This window comes from Stegostoma tigrinum, chromosome 4, assembly GCF_030684315.1.
Source record: "Stegostoma tigrinum isolate sSteTig4 chromosome 4, sSteTig4.hap1, whole genome shotgun sequence".
In the NCBI taxonomy this organism is placed as follows: domain Eukaryota; kingdom Metazoa; phylum Chordata; class Chondrichthyes; order Orectolobiformes; family Stegostomatidae; genus Stegostoma; species Stegostoma tigrinum.
In genome coordinates, this window is record NC_081357.1 from 82,266,099 (window position 1) to 82,290,478 (window position 24,380).

Below are 24,380 nucleotides of genomic sequence, written 5' to 3' on the forward strand. Positions count from 1 at the left end.
GTTCAGTCTTTAAGTCTTTCTCTGGAGCTCAGTCTCCTCCACTTTGGCCTGCTCTCTGGAAAACCTTAGGCTGCCTGTTCTCAATGTTGCAGATTTTGGGGAATCTCCCACGCCAACCACTTCGGGCTCACTCTAACCATGTTGGACTCAGGCCCACAGCCACTCGACACACCAAATCTCCAGCCAACACCAAGTGAGACTCACAACTGCTGCCACGCTCCCTATAATGCCACTGACACTGCTGCCCCTCTCTCCACAACCCCTGAATGAAAGTTTGTTTTTAAAAAAAAGGTGCGAAAGGGAAAGAAGAAAAAAAAAATGCACCCAGCCTAGAGCAATCAGGCCTACCAAGCTGGCGCCTCCATCTTGAATAGGTGGCTCACTCTACCATCCTTGCTGTTGGGTCCCACTCTCCCCACTCCACGCTACTGGGTCCCACTCTTTCCTGCCGCCAATGGGTCCTCTCTCTACCCACCAGCCCAATACATTGCTGGCGTGGCCCCTGCTGCTGTAGCTGCCTCAAAAGGACTCAAAAAGAAAGAAAAATAAAGCAGCAAAGAAAGCAGACAATGTCAGACAAGCCCTTGACGAGGGGCATGAAGTCAGGTCCCATGATCTAAACTTTGTATGTGAGGAGAAGCGGTCCTAAACCACGTGACAGTCGCAACCTCAAAACAAGGAAACAGCAAAACATACCCAGCTCTTTAGAATCTGTGTTGTTCTCCCCTCCGCCTTGTGTTGAAGAAACTTCGAAAAACGAGTTGGATACGGCAAATAAATATTGCAGCCTCAACGCAGTTACTGCCTGAAGAAAATGAAGTTCAGATGTTCTGAGCTGAAGAGGCCGGCCGTGGTCCAGTGCATTGCTGCCAAGTATCCAAGACAGGATCAGAGACACCTGACCTGGTGCAAAAATGCCCCAAGAGAAGCTACAGGAATAAGAATGGGCCTATGCCCCAGGACTTAGAAGGGGAGGGATGTGGTGATTGGAACAGTCAGCCAGGTGGACCTCACAGAATGAGTTCCCTGATTGGATCAGGTTATCAGGCCAATGAGAAAGTCCTGGCTGACAGATATAAACAACGAGTGTCAGTTCTGTTTACTTTAGGAGCCAGCTCTGAGCTGGCTCCTAAAGTAAACTGGATTAGTGAAATGTACCGTACATGTGCAAATATACTGATGACTTGGTGACAGGATACTGGCCTTTGTGGAATTATTTCAAAACACACGCTCAGTGTTGTACAGGAATGTCAGCTTTGATATGTGTGTCAAGTCCCAGAGGGTGACTTGAACTCTCAATTCACAAAATATGTATTGCCCCCAAGACGGTAAAATGATTACAGATCCAACATTTTATTGACTAAAAAAATTTTTAAAAAACCAAACATTGCGCACTTGCACAGAATCTTCGTCAGACCTCCATTGAGCACTATTTACAGATGATGATGCAGTGGTAATGCCATTGGATTAGTTACCCAGAGCCCCAGGTGAACATTCTGGGACACAGGCTTGATTCAAACCAGGACAGAAGATAAAGCTTGATTCCAATACAAATCCAGAATAAATAAATATCGAGCCTAATTGTGATCAAATAACCGTTACTGTCATAAATTGTCTAGTTCACTGATGTCCTTTAGGGAAAGAAATCTTCCAAACTCCAACTGATTTGACCTACTGGTGAGGCCAGACCATAGAAATGCACAAGATTCTCAAATACCCTTCGGACAATTACCGATGGGCACCCTATTTGATTTAGCAAAAAGGGGTTCCCAACCACAAAAATATACTTGATCCTTAACTGCCCCTGGGCAGTTAGAGATGGGCTATAAAAAACTAGCTATGCCAACAACGTGCTCATCTCATGAATGGTTACGAACAGAACCAAACCAAATTCCACACTTTTGGAGAGATATAATAGATTCATAAGAATTCAGAGGCTTCAAAATCTATGCCTTTTACATAATGGAGTCATGGGTATTAATCTGTCTAAAAGGAAAGGGATAGAGGGCTACACTGCCCTACAATTCTGACCACCTTGCACGCCCATTCCAAGGCAGTCTTCCCCATGCATTGCAAGTTCTGTTGTCCACTCCCGCACCCTTTCCAATCTTTCTGTCCACTTACCTCCTCCCATAATGCTCCTCTGGTATTTCACAACTTCACCCAAATTAACTGTCCCCACCTCCTTACCCAGCACATTATCTGTGATACTTAATAGTACACAGCTTAAATAATTACCCTCCACTGACTAAAGGATCAGATCTCCAGCTTATTTTGTAATCACTCTTGAAACATGCCTGTCTATCCAAAGTTTGATGTAACAAGCCCAGAACAAATGCTGATACCCATGAGAACAACAAATTGAGGCTTTCAAATTTTCCATGAAGTGCAAGAATATTTTAGTGATAGGATTTCTGTTCCACTTTAACTACCACTCTCATCATCTTCTCCGACCCTCACTGACACCATCATCTCAATAACCTCTTCCTACTCTCTTGAGCAAACAAAATGAAAAAGTACAGCTTTTAATAAACTAATAAGGCAACCTTCCTCCCTTATTCAGTCCATTTCCCTCTATTCCCTCCCCATTCATGTACCCATCTAGGTGCCTCTTGAATGTCTTCAATATGCCTGCTTCCACCACCTCTTCTGGTAGTGCATTCCAGGCTGCTACCACTCTCTGCATGAAAAACTTCTCTCACACATCTCCCTTAAACTTTCCCCCTGATCTTGAACCTGTGCCTCCTTGTAATTGAAACTGCAACCCTGGGAAAGTGTCTCTGCTGATCTACCCTATCTACGCCTCATAATTTTGCAGACGTCTATCTGGACTCCTTTCAGCTGCCATCTTTCCATTGAAAACAATCTTAATCTTTATGGTGTTTCCTTATAGTCAATGCCCTAGAGGCCAGGCAACATCCTGGTGAACGTTCTCTGCACTCTGTCCAAAGTTTCCACATTCTTCTGGTAGTGTGGCGATCAAAACCGCACGCAATACTCCATCCACGGCCTAACAACGGTTTTATATAGCTGCAACATGTTTCGCTAACTCTTGTACTCCACACGCCGGGCAATGAAGCCAAGCATGACATACGCCTTATTAATCACCTCGGCTACCGGTGTTGCCACTTTCAGTGGACCTGCACGCCCAGATCTTCTCCTCCTCCGTGATCTGGTGCCACTTCAGTGAATCAGACCTTCTCATCCTTCAATATACACACTCTTTTCAACTCCACACTGGCTGGAATCAGCCCTGTACTGGCTGATGTGGACACAAGCAAGATCGTTTGTGGTTTATTTTGGAGACATTTGAGCCTGCTACTCAGCACCTCTGAAATCATTCACTTTCCGTTTAGAATTATCTTAGAATCCCCAGTGTGGAAAACAGGCTTTTCCGCCCAACAAGTCCATACCAAACCTCAGAGCATCCCATCCAGACCCATCCCCCTATAACCCACCAAATCTACATGGGCAACTTATCATGGCCAATTCACCGAACCTGCACATCTTTGGATGGTGGGAGGAAACCAGAGCAGCTGGAGGAAAATCGAACCCGGGTCCCTGGCGCTAAGGTGCAGCAGTGCCAACTACTGAGCCACCGTAATGCCCTATACTTGAGAAATGTATTCGGCAGGAATTGAACCTACACATGGAAACGCCAATGGATTTTTAATCCATCACCTTAACCACTCAGCCACAACTACAGGGCTTTAGGAAGACTGCATTCACAAAGCAGCTCTAGTATCTTTTCTGCCCCACACTGCAGCGAGTCAGTATAGACCTGCATGAAGTGCTATGGCATCTGTTCAAGTTCCCAGTCTTGCCTCACTGAAACTAAGTCCAAACAGTCAACGATTATCCCAATTTCCACTAAACAAACTTCTTTCACATAAAAGGCACAACTTGAGGCAATCTTCTTATTCAAACTGTAGCTAAAGATATAAATAGGAAATTAATGATTGACTCACCATGAAATAGTTATTTTCTTCAATCCACATCTGCCCTCCATTTAGAATCAGACTGTCAGCATCTTTCAGGTAACAGGAACTACAGCGTGAAATCACACCAAGTCAGTGAGCTCTATTTCAGCTGCTACAATGGTTCACAATATACCTGGGTCAAATGGCAGGACAGCTTAGCTGTCTTATATTTGCATTATTTACTTAGCTATAAGCTTCCATACAGATCTACAGCTGAGAATCCCATGCAAAACCCAATTATGGAAGCAATCACCTTTGTAGCATAATTTTTAATTATTTATGTTCCTCGGCCCTCCTGGTTCCCTGCTTGCAGTTCAAAAGGGGCATGACAACTTCTCGCTTGCTGACCTAAGTTTTAAATCCCTGATTCACCTACCAAAAGGCACACTTCAAAAAAGCCACAGCAGTTTCCCTATACTGCAGCTCTGTTTATCTGAAGTTTAAACAGGATTTTCCATCTCCCCTGCAAGTGGAATGCGTTGGGAGGGTGTGAGAGGAAAATAAATATTCGCAATAGCAATAATGGCAACAGCTGAATTGCTCACCGCTCAGAGACAGGGACTTGTGAAGCACATTCGTCTGCCTGGCGACAGTCATTTTACCGCACAGCCAGTAAGCTGATCCTTCATCATCAGCTATATCTTGACCCCAGCGAAACAGGGTCCTTCATTGGAGGATGCGTACCTTCAGTAGCTCAGGCCTGACTAGCCAGTCTATGACTGACGCTCCCACTAGGAAAATGCACCTTCTACATCTGCCATGAATTTCCATTGGACTGGAAACACACCCTCAAATGCCCATTACTGGTTCAAACTGGTGATGTCATCCACCTTTCCTCAGCGTGGACATTGACAACCCATTTGAATCCACCATGAACCTCTCTGTCTGACTGTAAAAGCCCAGTCAATGTTACTTCTCTCTCCTCAGAGTCTGCGAGGCATATTAAAGGCTTTGAGGATTTTCTATTTTTATTTTTCATTTTCTGGTGTGAGGGATTTTATCTGCAAAGAAAGGTTGAAGTTACTGGGTTTGTTTTCACCAGAAAACAGGAGGTTGAGGGGAAACCTGATAGAAGTTTAAGAGATTTTGAATGGCATGAATAGGGTGGAAAGTATGACGCTTTTCCCAGGATGGAGGGGTCAATTAGTAGGGGACACAGGTTAAAGGCACGAAGGGAGAAGTTTAAAAGAGATATGCGAGGCACATTTTTCACACAAAGGGTGGTAAGTGCCAGAGGAGGCAATGGAAGCAGACACAATAGCAGCATTCAAGAAGAACCTGGACAAATACATGAATAGGAAGCGAATAGAGAGATACAGATTCTGTAATTGAAGACAGTTTTAATATGGAAGGGCAAAGTGTACCAGCACAGGCTTAGAGGACCAAAGGGCCCGTTCCTCTCTTGGGTAAAGAAATCTGACAAAGGTCACTGGTAACTGCCATAAATAAAGCAAAGCATGCATGCTGCAGCTCACAGCAGGAGCTGGGAAGGTCATTACATGTTTGAAGTGTCACAGGTATTGAGAGCGCTACTGCAGGCCATCTCTTCAAATGCATTTTTTGTAATCAATAGCTTGCTTCCCAGTAACTCATGCCAGCTTTGTCTGCAACAGTTATTAAGGACAAAGGAATTATAATCCAATAAGCACCCTTTCCACCACTTTAAATATTCACTCCCTCCACCAACACAATCTTGCTGCATGCACCGCAGCAACTCTGCTCTCAAGTCTCACTCAAGAGCATCTTCCAACCTCAATCACCTAGTAGGATGACTGGCAGCCAATACACAGGCATGCCATGTGTGGAGAATGGGGTGCCAGTCAAGCAAGCTGCTTTGCTCTCATTAGTTGTGGGGCTTGAGTGCTGTTGGAACTACACTCATGACCATTTCTTCAGTGTCACTGGGTCAAAGTCCTGCAACTCCTTTTCTAACAGTCTGGATGAACATAGATCTACAAACAGTAGCAGTTCAAGACAGTGTGCAAGGTAACATTGTCATTAGGAGCTTCTCATGGGAAATTAGGGATAGGCAATAAATTCTGACCTCACCAGAATACATGAACAGATCTTAAAAAGCTGCCAAATAATAGAATCATAGCGTGCAGAAGAGGTCTTCAGTTTAAAAATAATTTCCCACCAAAAGTATACTACTACCTACACTAACCGTACCTTCCAGCACTTCACCCAGAACATATCCAAGTGCTCTTTGAAGGTGAAGTGTTTACTCACCTCAACCACCCACCCCAGGCGGTGCATTTCAGACCCCTACCACCCTCTGGGTGAAATAAATTTTGCTCAAGTCCTCCAGAATCCTGACTTTCACTTTCAAATTCTCCTTGTTAAAAGGGAACAGCTGCTTTCTAATTCAACTTATTCATGCCCTTTAAAATTTCAAATTCAGCTCCATCAGGTCTCCCTCAATCTTCTTTGCTCCAAAAAGAAAGCAATCTTACCATGTCCAGCCTCTTCACAGCTCAGATACTCTATATGGTGGTCACGAAGGCAAGTTCAAACATTTAGTTGCAAGGCCAAGGTGAACAGGTCCTACCAGAGGTAATTTCCATGATCCAAGACTCACAGGCCTAAGTTTCTCCCCCGACCTGTGTGGTTCAGGGGTGGTGGCGGCAGTGGAAGTCAAGCAATTTGTTAGCAATTAGGCCGCAGTTTTACCAAGTTGGTAATTTCCCCTTGATAAAAGTGCTAATCTGAGCAGAAATCTCCAAAATTTTAGGAAAGAAACACCTCTCATCTTGGAGAATCCATGACATGCAAATATCACCATTCTAATCTTCCCATTTCTCACATGTATAGGAACTCTTTTGGAGCTAGAAAAGGAAAAAAGGACATGCAGGCACTATTGGTGGTGTTGGAAGGAGATAAATCTTTATTACACAATCCGTAAACATCAAAATTACTCAGTTGGGGAAACCAGGGTTCCACTCCTGCCCTGCCTCCTGAACATACATCTGGCATCCCACCTTTAAGCCTAAGTGCAGAAAGACTCAACGAGCCCTCCTTAATCATAATCATATCATAGAATGACAGAATCCCTATCATGCAGAAAGAGACCATTCAGTCTATTAGATATGCACCAACCCTCTGAACAGCATCCCATCCAGGCCTAACCCCAACTCTATCACCATAATCCTGCACTTATCCTGGTCAATCTATCTAACCTGCACATCTTTGGACAGTGGGAGGAAACCACAGCACCAGTCAGAAACCCATACACACAGGGAGAGTGGGCAAAGTACACACAGATAACCAAGAATGAAATCAAACCTGGTCCCTGGCACTGTGAGAGAACAGTGCTAGCCACTGAGTCACCAGGTAATGTCAGGCAATCCTTCAAAATGTTCAGAGAAAGGATGATTCCAAGTAGCTGAGGATATACAGAAGCTTTTCAGGCAAGCAGTCCTGGAGTGAGCCAGGACTAAGGTGTCACTTGCAGTTTGAGCAGATGCCTGATGAGAAGCAAAGGGACATGAACATTGTGGGCTGTTCCCAGTAAAAGAAAAATTGTTCTGAACACTAGCATTAGGAGTTCAAGAGATCAATTGGCCGATATTTCCATCTGACCATGGGGGCTACACTCCCTTGGGTTCCAGCCTTATGTGAACGACACATGACACTACACAAGACAACTTACATTCCAAAATGGAGGAGCTATATTTCAAAAGAGTGAGAACTCCAATTCTGCTGAAGTAGTGTGAACATCGCACAAAATGACTTCTCTATTTTCCCACTTTCTTTAGGCAGTATTGAAATGTGGTCCAAGACATGTAGATGCTTCTAAAACAGCTGTTTAATACTTTGATTAACTTCAACAATTTTTTTTATTATTTATCCCAACCTTTTTAACAGATTCTAATATTTTCCCTACCACAAGCTCTGTTTTCTCTTGCACACTCTTTTTAAATTGTGGAGAGACTTCTACCTTGCAATGTAAAGTGCAGTATTACTCTCAGAGTCTACAGATTTTTGTAAGGTAGTTAATGCATTGCTGACTACCTCGACGGCCACCATCTCCAACATTCTGCAAAGTATAACATCGGCTGAGTATTTACCAATAGGAGAACCTAATGTTGGATCTTTACTTATGGGAGATTTCTTACATTTTCCTCAGTAAAGTTAGATAAGCAATAGTTTAGTTTTTCTATCATTTCTCATTTGTACTCCTGTGTCTGCTTGTAACGGACCAACATTTTAGCCAAGTATTTCCTTTTCATGTACTTATCAATGCCTTCATAATCCATTTTCAAGCTTTCTGCCAGATTGCTTCATATTCCGTCTCCCTTTCCTTACCAGAATTTGGACCCCCTCATTTTCTTCTAAAAATGCCCAATCTTCAGGTTTATTGCTATTTCTGGCAATTGTACACAGTCATTTTCTTTTAATCTTACAGAATCATAAGCTGCCTTAGTAAGCAATGGTTTACTGGCTGAAAACAACAAATGCCAGTGATCACAGCAGGTCAGACAGCATCCGTGGGAGAAATAGCAAGCTAATATTTTGAGTCTAGTTGATTCTTCATGAGAGCTGAAGTTAAGTGTGAAGGGGTGAGCATTTATGCTATCGTTTGGGGAGGGGAGTGGGGCTAGTCGATGTCGGGTGCTGGGGGAGAAAAGTTGTTAATAGTTCAGATTAACTGAATGCAAGAACGGCAGAATAATGGCGTCTCCTGCCAGATTTGAAACAACAGTAAGTGGAATGGGGGGGATGTGGTGGAGAAAAGACATACAAGCTAAAAAGAAATAGTTCACAAATTTAAAAAATGGTGTTGACCTTAATATTAAGTCCAGAAAACTATTTTAAAAAAGTGCTTAGAAATGAAAATGAGACATCGTTCCTTCAGTTTGTGCTGTGATTCATTGGAAACACCGGAACATACTGTGGACAGAAGTGGGCATGCAGGCAGAATATGGTGTCAAACTGACAAGTTGCATGAACATCAGGGTCCTTCCTTGTTCAGACACCAGCGGTGTTCGCAAAGCAGTCCCCCAATCTGCATTTGGTTTCTCCAATATAGAGTTGATCACATTGGGTGCAGTAAATACCATATTCAAGATGCATGAGGTACAGGTGAAATGCTGCTTCACTTGGAAAGACTGTTTTAGGCCCTTAGATGGTGAGCAGGGAACAGGTGACAGGGAGGAGTTTGCACCTTCTGTGGTCATATGAGACAGTGGCGTTGGTGGTTGTGGAATGGATAGGAACATTTGGTTTGTCCCACATTTATCATTCATATCACTGCATGTGATTATAAATGGCAGCTCACAATCAATCATTTTTTCACCTTTTCTACTCAATCTTACTCTTAGCTAAACAAAAAGAAAGGTCATTGCATTTGCTGGACCTAGAACATTGAAATGGCCTTCACAATTATTGGACTCATCACTGGATATTACAAAATGTTCCTTCCAAAGGTATTAAGAGGCAAGAGGTGAATCTGGACATATGGAAGTAGTTTGCAAATCAGCCATGATCACCTTGATTGGCTAAACAGATTAAGATGCTACATGGTCTTTCTCTTGTTTCTATATTCCTTACTTCTACAAAACGAGGAGAAAAACTACAAATTTGTTCACAAGAAAAATAATTCTTTCCATCATAGGAAACTCTATTGTTTGTGACTGCATATTATAACTTGTAGACACAGATTCACAACAACACCCATAAGATCAGATGAAGAAATCATGACTGATCGGTTTGTGGGATCAATTCCACTTTCCTGCCTGTCCCCATAACCCCTATTGATTATGAAAAGTTGATGCTCCAACCTGGTGACACTCCAACAATCAGTTTACTGACATGAAAAGGACCCAATCATTCCTGGCTCCCTGCTTTCTGTTTGCTCGATGATCGTCTGTCCATGCTCATATTTCCCCAAATACCATGGTTTCTCACTGCACAAAATAAGATGTGGCATCCACAGAAAAATCAAAATCCATGCAATTTATTGATTCCCTTTAACTTGCTTTGTGTTATATCCTCAAAGAACTCTTAAAATTGTCTAACATGATTTCTCTTTTACGATCACATCTTGACTCTTAAATTGATTGACAATTTTCCACATGTCCTGCTCCCACCCCCTTCAGACTCCAACAGTTCCTCAGTGACAATGAATTTCCACTAGCCTCGAACTTTGATCGGCAAAGGACTTCAATGATTTCTCATTCCTTTCTGCAGAAGCAATAACCAGGAAACACTCCTGTTACCATTCACCAACAAACCTAAAGGAAGGACTTTCAGGAAAACAAATCAACAGTTTTTTTAACCAAATAAAAGTGCACCTGGTAGCAAACAGGTGCTTCTGTCTTGTTTCCTGGATCAGGATATGTCAGGAGTTACTGAACCGTGGGGCCACCCAGGATCCTCCTCCCTCCATTTCCACAAGCAAAATAACCGAATGCATTAGATTCCAGCTGGTGCCCAACTTCTATAAGTTGCTCTCAGGTAGCAAGTTTCCTCCTGGATTCAGCACATCAAGTGACAGTGAGCCTTTAAACATGGCACCAACAGCTCCTTGTGTCAGGTAGCAATGCTACCTCTAGTCATGCCTCTAAATGCAGCAATATTCATAGTCCCAGTTAGCCGTCATGAATTGGAAGACCATACACAAAGTGATCTTGTACCTAAAGGTCAGAGTGGAAGGGTCATCACCACTGCTCCATTTCTGCTCCCACAAAGTTGGCATGTCAGACCAAACCTAGCCAAATTGTTAAATGATCAATAAAGATGCTGTATAGTAGTCTGGTGGCTAGTATTAGAACTAAAAACAAGGACGGCATGGTGGCTCAGTGGTTAGCAGTGCTGCCTCACAGCACCAGGGACCTAGGTTCAATTCCATCCTTGGGCGACTGTGTGTGGTGTTTGCAGGTTCTCCCCGTGTCCACATGGGTTTCCACTGGGTGCTCCAGTTTCCCTCCACAGTCCAAAGATGTGAAGGTAGGTGGTCTCCTCCACCCAGGACCTAAAGTTGCACCCAAGAAAAGTATAATTTCTCCTTCAATGCCTGTGAAAACCTTAAGTATGTGTTAACCAGAATATGACAATCACAACGGAAGCGGGGCGAGGAACCCACGTTCACGGTTTTGTGAAAGCTGGATTTAATCAGCAATTGGGTTTTGAATCTTACTTTCTGGTTTTGTGCTTGCAAATTACGGTAATTAATAATCAGAACAGCATGTGACCACCTGACAATCAGACAGAATGGAATTAGTTTTATTGTACCCTCTGGAGTGCATATTTTTACCCAACAAATAAAAAACACTCCTCAAAATTCAAGTAATAACACAGATTGTGCAAGAAATCAATCTTGGATTCATAGAATCCATGCAGTGTGGACACAAGCCATTCGGCCCGTCAAGTCCACAACAACCCACCGAAGAGCATCCCACCCAGATACAATCCCCTCCCCTATTCCTGTAACGCTGAATTTCCCGTGGCTACTCCACCAAGCACACACATCCCTGGATACTATGGGCAATTTAGCATGGTCAATCTACCTAACTTGCACATCTTTGGGCTGTGGGAGGAAACCACGCGGCCATGGAGCAAATGTGGGGAACTCCACACAGATAGTTGCCTGAGGGTGGAATCACACCTGTGTCGCTGGTGCAGCGAGGCAGCAGTGCTAACCAGTTAGTCACTATGCCTCCCCTAACACAATCAGTCCTGACTGCCTCACCTAGAATATAGGACAGTGTAGCTCAGTACAGGCCGTTCAGCCCTTGATTTTGTACCGACCTGTGAAACCGATCTGAAGCCCACCTAACCTACACAATTCCATTATCATCCATCTGGTTATCCAATGACCATTTAAATGCCCTTAAAGTTGACAAGTCGACTACTGTTGCAGGCAGGGCATTCCACGCCCTTGCTACTCTGAGTAAAGAACCTACCTCTGACATCTATCACCGCTCAATTTAAAGCTATGTCCCCTCGTGCTAGCCATCACCATCCAAGGAAAAAGGCTCTCACCGTCCACCCTATCTCATCCTCTGATCATCTTGTATATCTCTATTAAGTCACCTCTTAAGATTCTTCTTTCCAACGAAAACAGCCTCAGGTCCCTCGGCCTTTTCTCATAAGACCTTCCCTCCACACCAGGCAACATCCTGGTAAATCTCCTCTGCACCCTCTCCAATGCTTCCACATCCTTCCTATAATGTGGGTGACCAGAACTGTACGCAATATTCCTAGTGCAGCCACACCAGAGTTTTGTACAGCTGCAACATGACCTCATGGCTCCAAAACTCAATCCCTCTACTAATAAAACCTAACACACTGTATGCCTTCCTAACAGCCCTATCAACCTGGGTGGCAACTTTCAGGGATCTACGCCCATGGACACCGAGATCTCTCTGCTCATCCACACTACCAAGAATCTTACCAGTAGCCCAGTATTCTGTATTCCTGTTACTTCTTCCAAAGTGAATCACCTCACATTTTACCACATTAAACTGCATTTGCCACCTCTCAGCCCAGCTCTGCAGCTTATCTATGTCCCTCTGTAACCTGTAACATCCTTCCACACTATCCACAACTCCACCGACTTTAGTGTTATCTGCAAATTTACTAACCCATCCTTCCACGCCCTCAACCAGGTCGTTTATAAAAATGACAAACAGCAGTGGCCCCAACATAGATCCTTGCGGTACACCACTAGTAACTGAACTCTGGGATGAACATTTCCCATCAACCATCACCTTCTTACAGCTAGCCAATTTCTGATCCAAACCGCTAAATCACCCTCAATCCCATGTCTCCGTATTTTCTGCAATAGCCTACCATGGGGGACCTTATCAAACACTTTACTGACATCCAAATGCACCACATCAACCGCTTTACCCTCATCCACCTGTTTGGTCACCTTTTTAAAGAACTTAATAAGGTTTGTGAGGCACAACCTATCCTTCACAAAACCCTGTTGACTAACCCTTAAATCAGATTATTCCTTTCTAGGTAACTGTAAATCCTATCTCTTATATTCCTCTCCAACACTTTATCCACAACCAAAGTAAGGCTCACTGGTCTATAATTACCAGTGTTGTCTCTACTCCCCTTCTTGAACAAGGGGACAACATTTGCTATCCTCCAGTCTTCTGGCACTATTCCTGTGGATAATGACAACTTAAAATTCAAAGCCAAAGGTTCTGCAATCTCCTCCCTAGCTTCCCAGAGAATCCTAGCATAAATCCCATCTGGCCCAGGGGACTTATCTATTTTCACACTTTCCAGAATTGCTAACACCTCCTCATGAACCTCAATCCCGTCTAGTCTAATAGCCTGTATCTCAGTATTCTCCTCGACAACATTGTCTTTTTACTGTGTGAATACTGACAAAAAATATTTAGCACCTCTCCACGCACAACTTCCCACTAGTGTCCTTGACTGACCCTAATCTTACTCTAGTCATTCTTTTATTCCTGACATACCTCTCGGGTTTTCTTGATGCTACTTGCCAAAGGCTTCTCATGTCCCCTCCTGGCTCTTCTTAGGTCTCTCTTTTAGATCCTTCCCGGCGAACTTGTAACTCTCAAGCAACCTAACTGAGCCTTCATGCCTCATAAGCCTCCTTCTTCGTCTTGACAAGATATTCAACTTCTTTAGTAAACCATGTTTCCCTCGTTCAAGGACTTCCTCCCTGTCTGACAGATACGTACTTATCAAAGATATATAGTAGCTGTTCCTTGAACAAGTTCCATATTTCAATTGTGCCCAGCCCTGCAGTTTCCTTCCCCATCCTGAATCTTGCCTAATTGCCTCATAATTGCCTTTCCCCCAGCTATAACTCTTGCCCTGCAGTATACTACTATCTCTTTCCACCGCTAAAGTAAACCTAAACGAATTGTGGTCACCTTCACCAAAGTGCTCACCTATCTCCAAATCTAATACCTGGCCTGGTTCATTACCCAGTACCAAATCCAATGTGGCCTTGCCTCTTGTTGGCCTATCTATATACTGTCAGGAAACCCTCCTGCACGCATTAGACAAAAACTGACACATCTAAAGTACTTGTACCATTGTGTTTCTTGTCAATATTTGGAAAGTTAAAGACCCCATAACTACCTGTTACCATCGCTCCTATATCCAGAATCATCTTTGCAATCCTTTCCTCTACATCTCTGGAACTTTTTGGAGGCCTATGGAAAACTCCCAACAGGGTGACCTCTCCTTTCTCATTTCTAACCTCAGCCCACACTACCTCAGCAGACACTACCTCAAACGTCCTTTCTGCCACCGTAATACCGTCCTTGACCAACAGTGCCACACTCCCCCCTTTTACCACCGCGTATTTAATTCATTGCCACCTTAACTCTTCCTAATTTCTCATTTTTCCTATCCAGACCTACAGTTTCATGCAGTATGATTCCCAATCATTCACACTAACCTGATCATCGACCTACAACATTGAAACCTGCAGGACAAGTAAGGCTGTGATTGTTGGTGATTTCAATTATCTGAGGATTCACTAGGAAAAACGTACAGTGTGGGGCATGGAAGAGGAGAAATTCCTGCAAATGGGTGCAGGAGAATTTTCGAAAACCGTATCTCCAATCCCATCAGGGAAGGAACTGTGCTGGAGAACAGAGAGTGGGAGGCATTTGGGAAATCACAACCATCATATAATGAAGTTTCAATATTAAATTGGGAAAGGATAAAATAAGTCAAGCATTGAGATCCCATACAGGGAAAGGTCAGGCTCCTAGGGGTCTAAAACTTTAGCTGAAGCAGATTGTTTGAAAATGCACTTTAGTGGATAAACCGTGGATGAAAATCAGAGACCTTCAAAAAGGATAGATGAATAGGGTGCACACTAAAAATAAATGCAGGGTATCCAAAGTTAGAGTGTCCTAAATGACTAAGGACATTGCTGAAAAAAAAGGAAGAAAAAAGGCACCTGTTACTTACAGGAAGATTAATAGAAAGTGAAATCAGGAAGAGTATCTCAAATAAAAAGGAGAGAGGCTAAAGCTGAAATAAGGAAGGCTAACAAGAAGCATGCACAAAAGATGGCAGACTGAGTTAAAACAAACGGCAAAAAACAATCTTCAAACATTTTAATAGTAAAAGACTAGGGTCTATAATGAACAAGCAGGGTAAGCTGTTCACTGAAGCACAGGGGTACGGCAGAGGTACTAAATGGATAATTTGCTTTTGTCTTCACCAAACTAGAAGAAAATGGTGACAACAGGCCAGATGAAAATGTGTCCATTTAGCAACTGAGCAGCACATGATAAAGATGAGATTCTTAAAAGGCAGCATGTCAAGTAGGAGTCGCCAGGCCCAGATGGGATGAATCTTATATTGCTACGAGAAGTAAGGGAGCAATTATGGAGCCGTCAGAAGTTTTACAGGCATCCTGAACACAGAATAAGTCCTAGGTGATTGCAAATGTGATTCCATTACTTAAGAAGGGGCAAAGAATAATACAAGCAACTATAGAGCTTGCAGCTTGATACTAATAGCAGGAAAACCGATGGAGGCCATAATACATAACAAGATAAATGTTTATTTCAAGAAAACTAAGTTAATACACTGACAGTCAACATGGCATTGTCAAGGGCAAGTCATATCTGACAAATTTAACAGTTGTTTGACAAGGTGACACAGGCAGTGGATGTGAATAGTGTCGCGGATGTTGTACATTTGCACTTACAGAAAGCATTTGAAAGTGCCAGCTAGCAGGTCAGTTAGCAAATTAAAATCATAAAACTCAGAGAATCCCTACAAGTGTGCGAGCACATCATTCAACCAAAAAAAGTCCACCTGTAACCCTGCATTAGCAAGCCTGATCAACCTAGCTGGCGCATCTCTGGACATAACGAGCAATGTAACATGTCCAACCAACCTAACCTGCACATCTTTGGACTGTAGGAGTAAACAGAGAACCCGGAGGAAATCCATGCAGAAAATGCGCAAAATTCGCATAGACAGTTGTTTAAGGGTGGAGTCCATGGTGCTGACAGGCAGCAGTGCTAACCACTGAGATGCCTGCCAACCTGGATTAGAAGTTGCTGAAAGACAGGAAACAGCACAGGTATAGATGTGCATTTCTCAAACCAGACAAAAGTTGAAAGTGGTGTTCCCCAGGGATTAATATGGGACTCTTGCTTTTTCTGATTTACGTAAGTGATAAATCTCTAAATTTGCACATGTACTAGGCTAAGGTCAAAAATGAATTATGAGAATGATGCAGAGTGATTTTAGACAAACGTTGCCCATTAGGCCAAACGGGCAGATGAATTTCAACATAGAAAAATGTGAGCTAATGCATTTTGGTAGATAAAACATGAAGAAACAGTAGAGGCTCAATGGTATAATGTTGAGAGGAGTACAAGCTGAGGGACTTCTGGGTTCAAGTGCACATTCACTTAAGGTGGCTAGGCAAGTTGAAACAGTTGTTAAGGTTTGATATCGAAGATTCTTGGGTTTATTGATAGGGGTAGAGAGGATATAAGCAAGATAGTGCAGCTACAACTCTACAAATTGTTAATCAGACCACATTTCGAGTATTATGTCCAGCATTGGGCACCTTATTTAAAGGAATGATATTAAAGTCCCAGAGACAGTGAAAAGGACATTTCCTTGAATGATACCAAGAATGAGGTTTTGTAGATCCAAGTTTAGAGAAGTAGGGCTTATTTCCCTTGCAGCTGAAAAGATTAAGGGGTGATCAAAATTAAGAACATTTTTGACAAAATGCAGAAGGATATTGTGTTTCCACTCATTGCCACAGCAATAGCTAGGTGTCACAATTTCAAAATAGTCAGCAAAAAAGGAGGGAGATAAGGAAAAACTTCTTTACTCAGATGTCAAGATTTGGAATGCACTACTGGAAGCAGTGTTGGAGTCTGATTCCCTAGAAGGTTTCAAAAGAGATGTGGATAAATGTTTGAAAGTTTTGAATTTAGAAGACTACAGAAAAGAACCAGAGAATGGGACTATTTGGGTAGCTTTTTGAGGAGCTGACTAACAAGTACCAAATAAGTGAATGGAAATTTAAAGCGCTGTAAATGAGGGTGCTGAGTGACAGTTGGGGCTTGGGAGGAGAAAACATGGAGAATGTGAATGAAGAAAGAAGTCTAAGGGCAAAGCCCACCTCAGCTGCAACATGCAAGTATTGATTTCACCCTTCCCTTGACTTTATTACTACATCTAACATGAAGATGAAATGAAGAGAATGCCAATTAGAAACAAGACTCTCAAAAGTAGCATGTTAGAGACTTTCAAAGGCATTGAAATGATGTGACAAAATGCTTTCTGGATAAGGCCATGTGGGCCATCACCAAGGGTGCATGAACCGCTTGCATCTTGCATTATCACTTGGTCACTACTGGTCAAATGAATGAGGGTTTTTTTTGTACAAGGGAGTTCTGTTAACAGATGCTACAGCCTCTTGTATAGGGTGCACGTCACTCAACAAAATGGGCCAGGATTGTCAGAATAGTCTCAACCAGTGTTCTACCAGACAACACAAATCGGAAGCAAGTCACAGATAACGCTTGAAATCTGAAATAAAAACAAAAACGATACTTAAATGAAACCCAGCAGCATTTGTGCAGATGGAAACACAATGCAGGAAATGACATCACCAACCCAAGGAAACTTAAACAGATAAATAGAAAGTGGGACATAATACCAGCGCTTCACCGGAGGCTCACTGATGATATTACCTAGAATGGTGACAAAACATCTGAAAACTAACCTTCCAGCTCAGCGAGCAAACTCACATCCAGAACCTCAACCTGAGCTACAAATCTTCTCAAAACTCGCTAGATGGAAACAGAGTTAATGGTAAGGTGCAGGCAGATCTGCCGAGTACCTCATTTTATCTAATTCTTGCTTTTTAACCACAAGTTTTTAAGAGGTCTTTGGGGCTATGGTCTGCACTTTGACCTGCTTTCATTTCCTCTTAACACTCCTCCTGAAAAAGGTGATAGAAGTCCTTAAATATTTTTAAAGCACAGGTAGAAAGAATCTTGTTTAGCAAGACTGAAAGATTATCGGACTAAGCAGGAACATGGATTTGAGGTTAAAATCAGATTAGCTAGAATCTTGTTATGGAAATCTTACTGAATGGCAGAAGTACATAAAATTGTGAGTGGCCTGGATAAGGTGGATAGTCAGAGTCTTTTTAAACACTAGGTTTATGATATGGATATTGTGGAGGTGCCAGTGTTGGACAAGGTCAAAAACCACATGACACCAGGTTATAGTCCAACAGGTTTATTTGAAAACAGTAGCTTTTGGAGCATTGCTCCTTCCTCAGCTATAGTGACTGGCATCAAGGCACAGAATTTATAAGTAAAAGATCAAAGGATCATACAACTGATGTGAATATATTAGATAAACCTAAAATGGTTGTCTGACTCCCTCCTGTTAAATGTTTTATCAGTTAGAAAGGTGATACAGGTTTTGACTGATTAAAGCTAGGATGAAAGAAGGTTAAAGAAGATGTAGAAGGATAGTTTTTTCATTAAACAGAGGACACAGCCAGGAAGATGGTAGAAGCAGAGACAATCGCAATTTTTATGAGACACTTAAGACAAGACACATGAACAGGCAGAGTCTGAAGGCAATGTTACATATTACAAGGAACAGGCAGGGAATGTTACATGTTTCCCTGCCAGGGAATGGAGGATACAGACCAAATGGCCTGTTCCATGTTATATGAATGACCAACTTGCCATATTTCACCTGCATCATAGAAAAGCACTTTCTTATTGTAAATTCAAACTAAATGTTTGATCTTCTCAATTTACCTAATGCTGTCAGATCTTTTCAAATTTCTGGGACAGCCAGTGCTGCTCTGATTACTTTGTCCACTTCATCACTAGACAAAAACCAACAGGTATATGTTAAGACTAGCAAATAAAGAGGAGGAAGTCAAATCACCAATGAGATTTTATACAATCAAGCAAGCTATGAGGCTAAATTTTTTTTTGTTTGTTCAGGATGGTGAGGACATTATTGGGTAGGCAGCATTTATTGTCCAGCCCTAATTGCTCAGAGGTCATTCAGAGTCAACCACATTCCTGTGGGTCTGGAGTTATAAAGGCGGCCAGAACAGGTAAGGATAGCAGTTTCCTTCCCTGCGTTTTTCAGACAGTGGATTCATGGTCGTCATTAGATTCATGGTCGTCATTAGATTCTTAATTCCAGATATTTTTATTGAATTCAAATTCCACCATCTGCCACGGTGGGATTTGAACCTGGGTCGCCAGAATGTTATCCAGGTCACTGGATTAACATTCCAGTGATAATACCACCAGACTATTGCCTCCCTTAATATGCACATCTACTGTGCACCCAACATTAAATGGTCCAACTTTAAAATTATTGCACTGAGTCTTCCAGTCCTTGCTCTTAGCAAACTGGTGACCTAAACTCAAACTTCAGAAATCAAGTTCAAGCACAAATTTCAAAGCAGCAATTTATGAACATACAGACTATCACAGTACCTAATTCTGTAAATTATTTATGTAAACACCTCATGAACATAATTATAAATAGATCTCAAACTTATTTAGACTTAAATTTTGTTAAATGCACTTTCTTCTCTATTTAGACATGATTTGTCGGAATTACGTTTGTTACATTTTCCCACCTCTTCCCTTTCTATTAAATTTTACTTGTTACGTTCTCTGTTATCATGCCCTCTTCCTCCCCCCCCCCCCGTCAGTGGGATTGTTTGCTCTTTTCAGTCTGGCAGGCAGATACACTGTTGTTCTGCCATTCCCACATTCAGATCACTTAGTCAGAACCATCAACATCTTTCCTCCAACAGCACCCTACATCCCCACCACCGTTACACTCCCCCAACTACAGTATAAACGCTGTCCCCTCCACACAACAACTGTTGAGTCATCCAAACTTGAAACATTAGCTTGCTCTCTCTCCATAGATGCTGTCTGACCCTCAGATCTCCAGCATTTGTTGCTTTCACTTATGAAGCATCGCTAAGCCAAACAGGCGAAATTTACTAAAATGTTAAAAAACCACACCAAACAAAATTAAACATTAAACAAACACTAAGGCAAAGTTCCCTCATAGTACCATACTTTAGTGTCAATAAGTTAGTGAGTTAAAGAGCAAAGTACAGTCATCAACATTTCATTTAAAATTAATAAGATTCCTTCCATGTACAATCTGTATAATAGAGGCATGTGAATCAAATGCACAAAATCTGGAAGTATTATTTGTTGTCCATATAGCAACTGCAATTCAGAAAGTTTCAGAGGGCGAGCATAAGAACAAAAACAATTCCAAATTTTGTGACGGCTAGGCCCAAAACGTCAGCCTTCCTGCTCCTCTGATACTGCTTGGCCTGCCGTGTTCATCCAGCTCTACACCTTGTTATCCCAGATTCTCCAGCAGCTGCATTTCTCTACTATCTCCAAATTTTATTTGTTTTGCTGGATTTAGTCAAATGAAATTCAACTGTAAAATTAACTCTACCACACTATTCGAACAAACTGGATGAATGTTTTCACTCTTCCAAAATATTAGTATAATACATAACCCTTTGAACCCTAGTAACATACATGTTACACTTGTAACCTACGTGCACACAATAAATGCAGAGCGACAGCAAACAATTTTGCACAAGGATGCTAGGCATATCAAATAGTCATGGAGCACTGCACATCTGTGACAGGATTTGGTTTATGCCCTTAAAGCTAAACATAATTTTGGAAAAGCAGATCCATAAATGTGACTGAAATGTAGTTGTCAATGTAAAAGATTATTCTGAAAACTGAACTCATATTTATGCTCAGAGATAACGTGAACTGCAGATGCTGGAGAATCTGAGATAAAGTGTGAAGCTGGATGAACACAGCAGGCCAAGCAGCATCTCAGCAGCACAAAAGCTGACGTTTCAGGCCTAGATCCTTCATCAGAGAGGAGGATGAGGAGAAGGTTCGGAAATAAATAGGGAGAGAGGGGGAGGCAGATCGAAGATGGATAGAGGAGAAGATAGGTAGAGAGGAGAGTATAGGTGGGGAGGGGATAGGTCAGTCCGGGGAGGACGGACAGGTCAAGGAAGTTAGTAGGTTGGAAATGGAGGTGCGACTTGAGGTGGGAGGAGGGGATGGGTGAGAGGAAGAACAGGTTAGGGAGGCGGGGATGAGCTGGGCTGGTTTTGGGATGCCGTGGGGGGAGGGGGGGGGTAGATTTTGAAGTTTGTGAAGTCCACATTCATACCATTGGGCTGCAGGGTTCCCAAGCGGAATAGGAGTTGCTGTTCCTGCAACCTTCGGGTGGCATCATTATGGCACTGCCTACACTGGCCCCAAACCCCACCTCTTTCTCCGTTACATTGATGACTGTATTGGCATCACCTCTTGCTCCCAAGAGGAGCTCGAACAGTTCATCCACTTCAACACCTTCCACCTCAACCTCAAGTTCACTTGGGCCATCTCCAACACATCCCTCACCTTCCTGGACCTCTCTATCTACATCTCAGACAACCAGCTCAAAACCGATGTCCATTTCATGCCCACCGACTCCCACAGCTACCTAGAACACACCTCCTCCCACCCACCCTCCTGCATAAATTCATCCCCTATTCTCAATTCCTTCGCCTCCGCCGCACCTGCTCCCAGGATGAGACATTCCACTCCCGAACATCCCAGATATCCACATTCTTCAAGGACCGCAACTTCCCACCCGCAGTGGTCGAGGACGCCCTCAACCGTATCTCCCGCATTTGCCGCAACACATCCCTCACAACCCACCCCCGCAATAACCGCCCAAAGAAAATCCCCCTAGTCATCACATACCACCCTACCAACCTCCAGATACAACGCATCATCTTCCAAATCTTCTGCCATCTACAATCCCACCCCACCACCCAAGACATTTTTCCATCCCCACCCTTGTCCGCCTTCCGAAGAGACCACTCTCTCCGGGACTCCCTTGTCCGCTCCACACTCCCCTCCAACCCCACCACACCCAGCACCTTCCCCTGCAACCGCACAAAGTCCTACACTTGCCCCCACACCTCCTACTTCACCCCCATCCCAGGCCCCAAGATGACTTTCCATATCAAGCAGATGTTCACCTGCACATCTGCCGATGTGGTATACTGCATCCACTGTACCCAATGTGGCTTCCTCTACATCAGGGAAACCAAGTGGAGGCTTGGGGACCGCTTTGCAGAACACCTCCACACAGTTCACAATAATCAATTGCACCTCCCAGTCGCAAACCATTGTAACTCCCCCTCCCATTCCCTAGATGACATGTCCATCATGGGCCTCCTAAAGTGCCATAATGTTGCCACCTGAAGGTTGCAGGAACAGCAACTCATATTCCGCTTGGAACCCTGCAGCCCAATGGTATCACTGTGGACTTCACAAGCATCAAAATCTCCCCTTCCCCCACTGCATCCCAAAACCAGCCCAGCTCGTTCCCACGTCCCTAACCTGTTCTTCCTCTCACCTATCCCCTCCTCCCAACTCAAGCCGCACCTCCATTTCCTACCTATTAACCTCATCCCACCTCTTTGACCTGTCCATCCTCCCCGGACTGACTTATCCCCTCCCCACCTATACTCTCCTCTCTACCTATCTTCTCCTCTATCCATCTTCGGTCTGCCTCCCCCTATTTATTTCCGAACCTTCTCCTCATCCTCCTCTCTGATGAAGGATCTAGGCCCGAAACGTCAGCTTTTGTGCTGCTGAGATGCTGCTTGGCCTGCTGTGTTCATCCAGCTTCACACTTTGTTGTCTCAAATTTATGCTCATTATGTGTGGCAGATAGCGAAACTTCACGGTGCTACTTCTCTCTGCTGGCATATCTAAGTCACTTATTTGAAATGCTGATATTAAAAACCTGGAGCTGACTCCAAGCACAGTTTTAACAGAAGTAAACTACCTAATCATGTCTTTGGCCTGCTGGGTTTCATCATAACTTCGACACAACCTCAGGCCACCCCTAGCTAAGTGACTATTCAAGAGAATTAAGTACTTGCATCCAATACAATATTGTGGGAAGCAGCGTGCGCGCGCGCAGAAGGGGAACCGCCAGAGAGGAATGAAATTGAAGATGAATAACAAGCTTCGTATGTCTAGCATTGGTAGCTCCAAGATTTTAATTAGGATCGGTCATACGCTACCTGATTTATAAAAAAACACAAGAATTATCAGGTAGAGACGACTTCCTGCCGAAGAAGGCCTGAGCTAGATCGCTGGATTAAAGAACTCCCAACGTGATATCCTTCATCGTCCATTTTTTTTCATAGAACTACAGAACGGTGAAAACATTTGAAAACCAATGCACACACATGCACCTGGGGTAGGGTATCTGATTGACAAGTAATCAGAACAAAACAGACTATAAGCCCTGGCCTTTCGATCCATCAAATTCGGTTCGAATTAGCAAAGGTCGGCTTTAAAATGAAGTGTAAAACAAAACAAGTAGCAGATATGGGAGCGCAAGTCAGCCCCATTAAAGCATCTTCTGCGTTCTCACTGAGGGAGGGGAAGCGATAAATGTGTAAAAATTCTTACTTTAACATTGCTTCTTCCTTCTGCTCCTCCTCCCGCTGCCTCTGCAGCACGGCCATAATGATGCTCCTCTCCTCCTCCGTCAAATGGCTCAGGTCCGGCAACTCGGCCGGCACGCCCGGCGGCCGAGGACTGCGGGGGCCGAGCGATGCTGACATTTTCACCGGAGTGCCAGTCCAGCGCCGTCCCCTGGGGACATGGGCAAGAAGAGGGACACGTACAGCCAGATCCTGGCTGCTTGTGGTCAGTGAGCAGCGGCTGTACGCCGAGACAGCGCCGCTTAACTCACCGCTCGTCGCTGAGCGCTCAGCATCGTCTGCAGAACAGCCGCGCCCTCGGTCACAGCACCACCTCCACAAGCTTTATTTCTCCACCATCCGCTCTAACTGCTGTTCAGCCCAGCTTCAGCTGCTCCGCCCCGCCACTGACGCAAGAAAGCGTATGGAAGGAAGGGGGTGGAATTTCTCAGTTTATGCCCGAGATCAGAGATGCTACAGAGGGGACCCAGAACAGAGGGTATTGAAGCGGAGTAGGAAAACACAGCGCATCCACTCCCATCACATTGGGAAAATTGCAACTCGGCAACAAGGGTCTTGTGTGGCGGTGGACATTCTCAATAAAGTAGAGACTGTGCTAAAGTTACTGGAGACATCAAACGTTCCCTCCCATCCCACTTTCAACTTAAACCACAACTTAACCCCGAGCTCCTCCACACCAGCTTGCTTTTTATTTGTTAAATATTTGTCTTGAATTTTAATTTCTACTTTTAAGTTGTTAATCCATTGAAATTTGCGAGCTTTTCAACACAACTGACACACTATGTTTGCATTTTCTCATACCAAATGCTTTTAAATCGCTAGATTTATCAAGAAGGATAATA

At 43.4% G+C, this 24,380-nt stretch overlaps 1 protein-coding gene across 4 annotated transcripts in view; it reads right to left on the reverse strand.

Annotated features, from left to right (window-relative positions):
- The window catches only part of LOC125452394 (regulating synaptic membrane exocytosis protein 1-like), a 596,477-nt gene extending 572,569 nt beyond the window's left edge, over positions 1–23,908 (reverse strand). For all 4 annotated transcript variants that reach the window (XM_059645492.1, XM_059645491.1, XM_059645490.1 and 1 more), the window contains exon 1: positions 23,504–23,908. In XM_059645492.1, coding sequence (XP_059501475.1) covers positions 23,504–23,658 — 155 coding nt within the window. In that variant the 5' untranslated portion in view covers positions 23,659–23,908. The remainder of the gene's footprint in view (positions 1–23,503) is intronic.
- Positions 23,909–24,380: the final 472 nt, after the last annotated feature.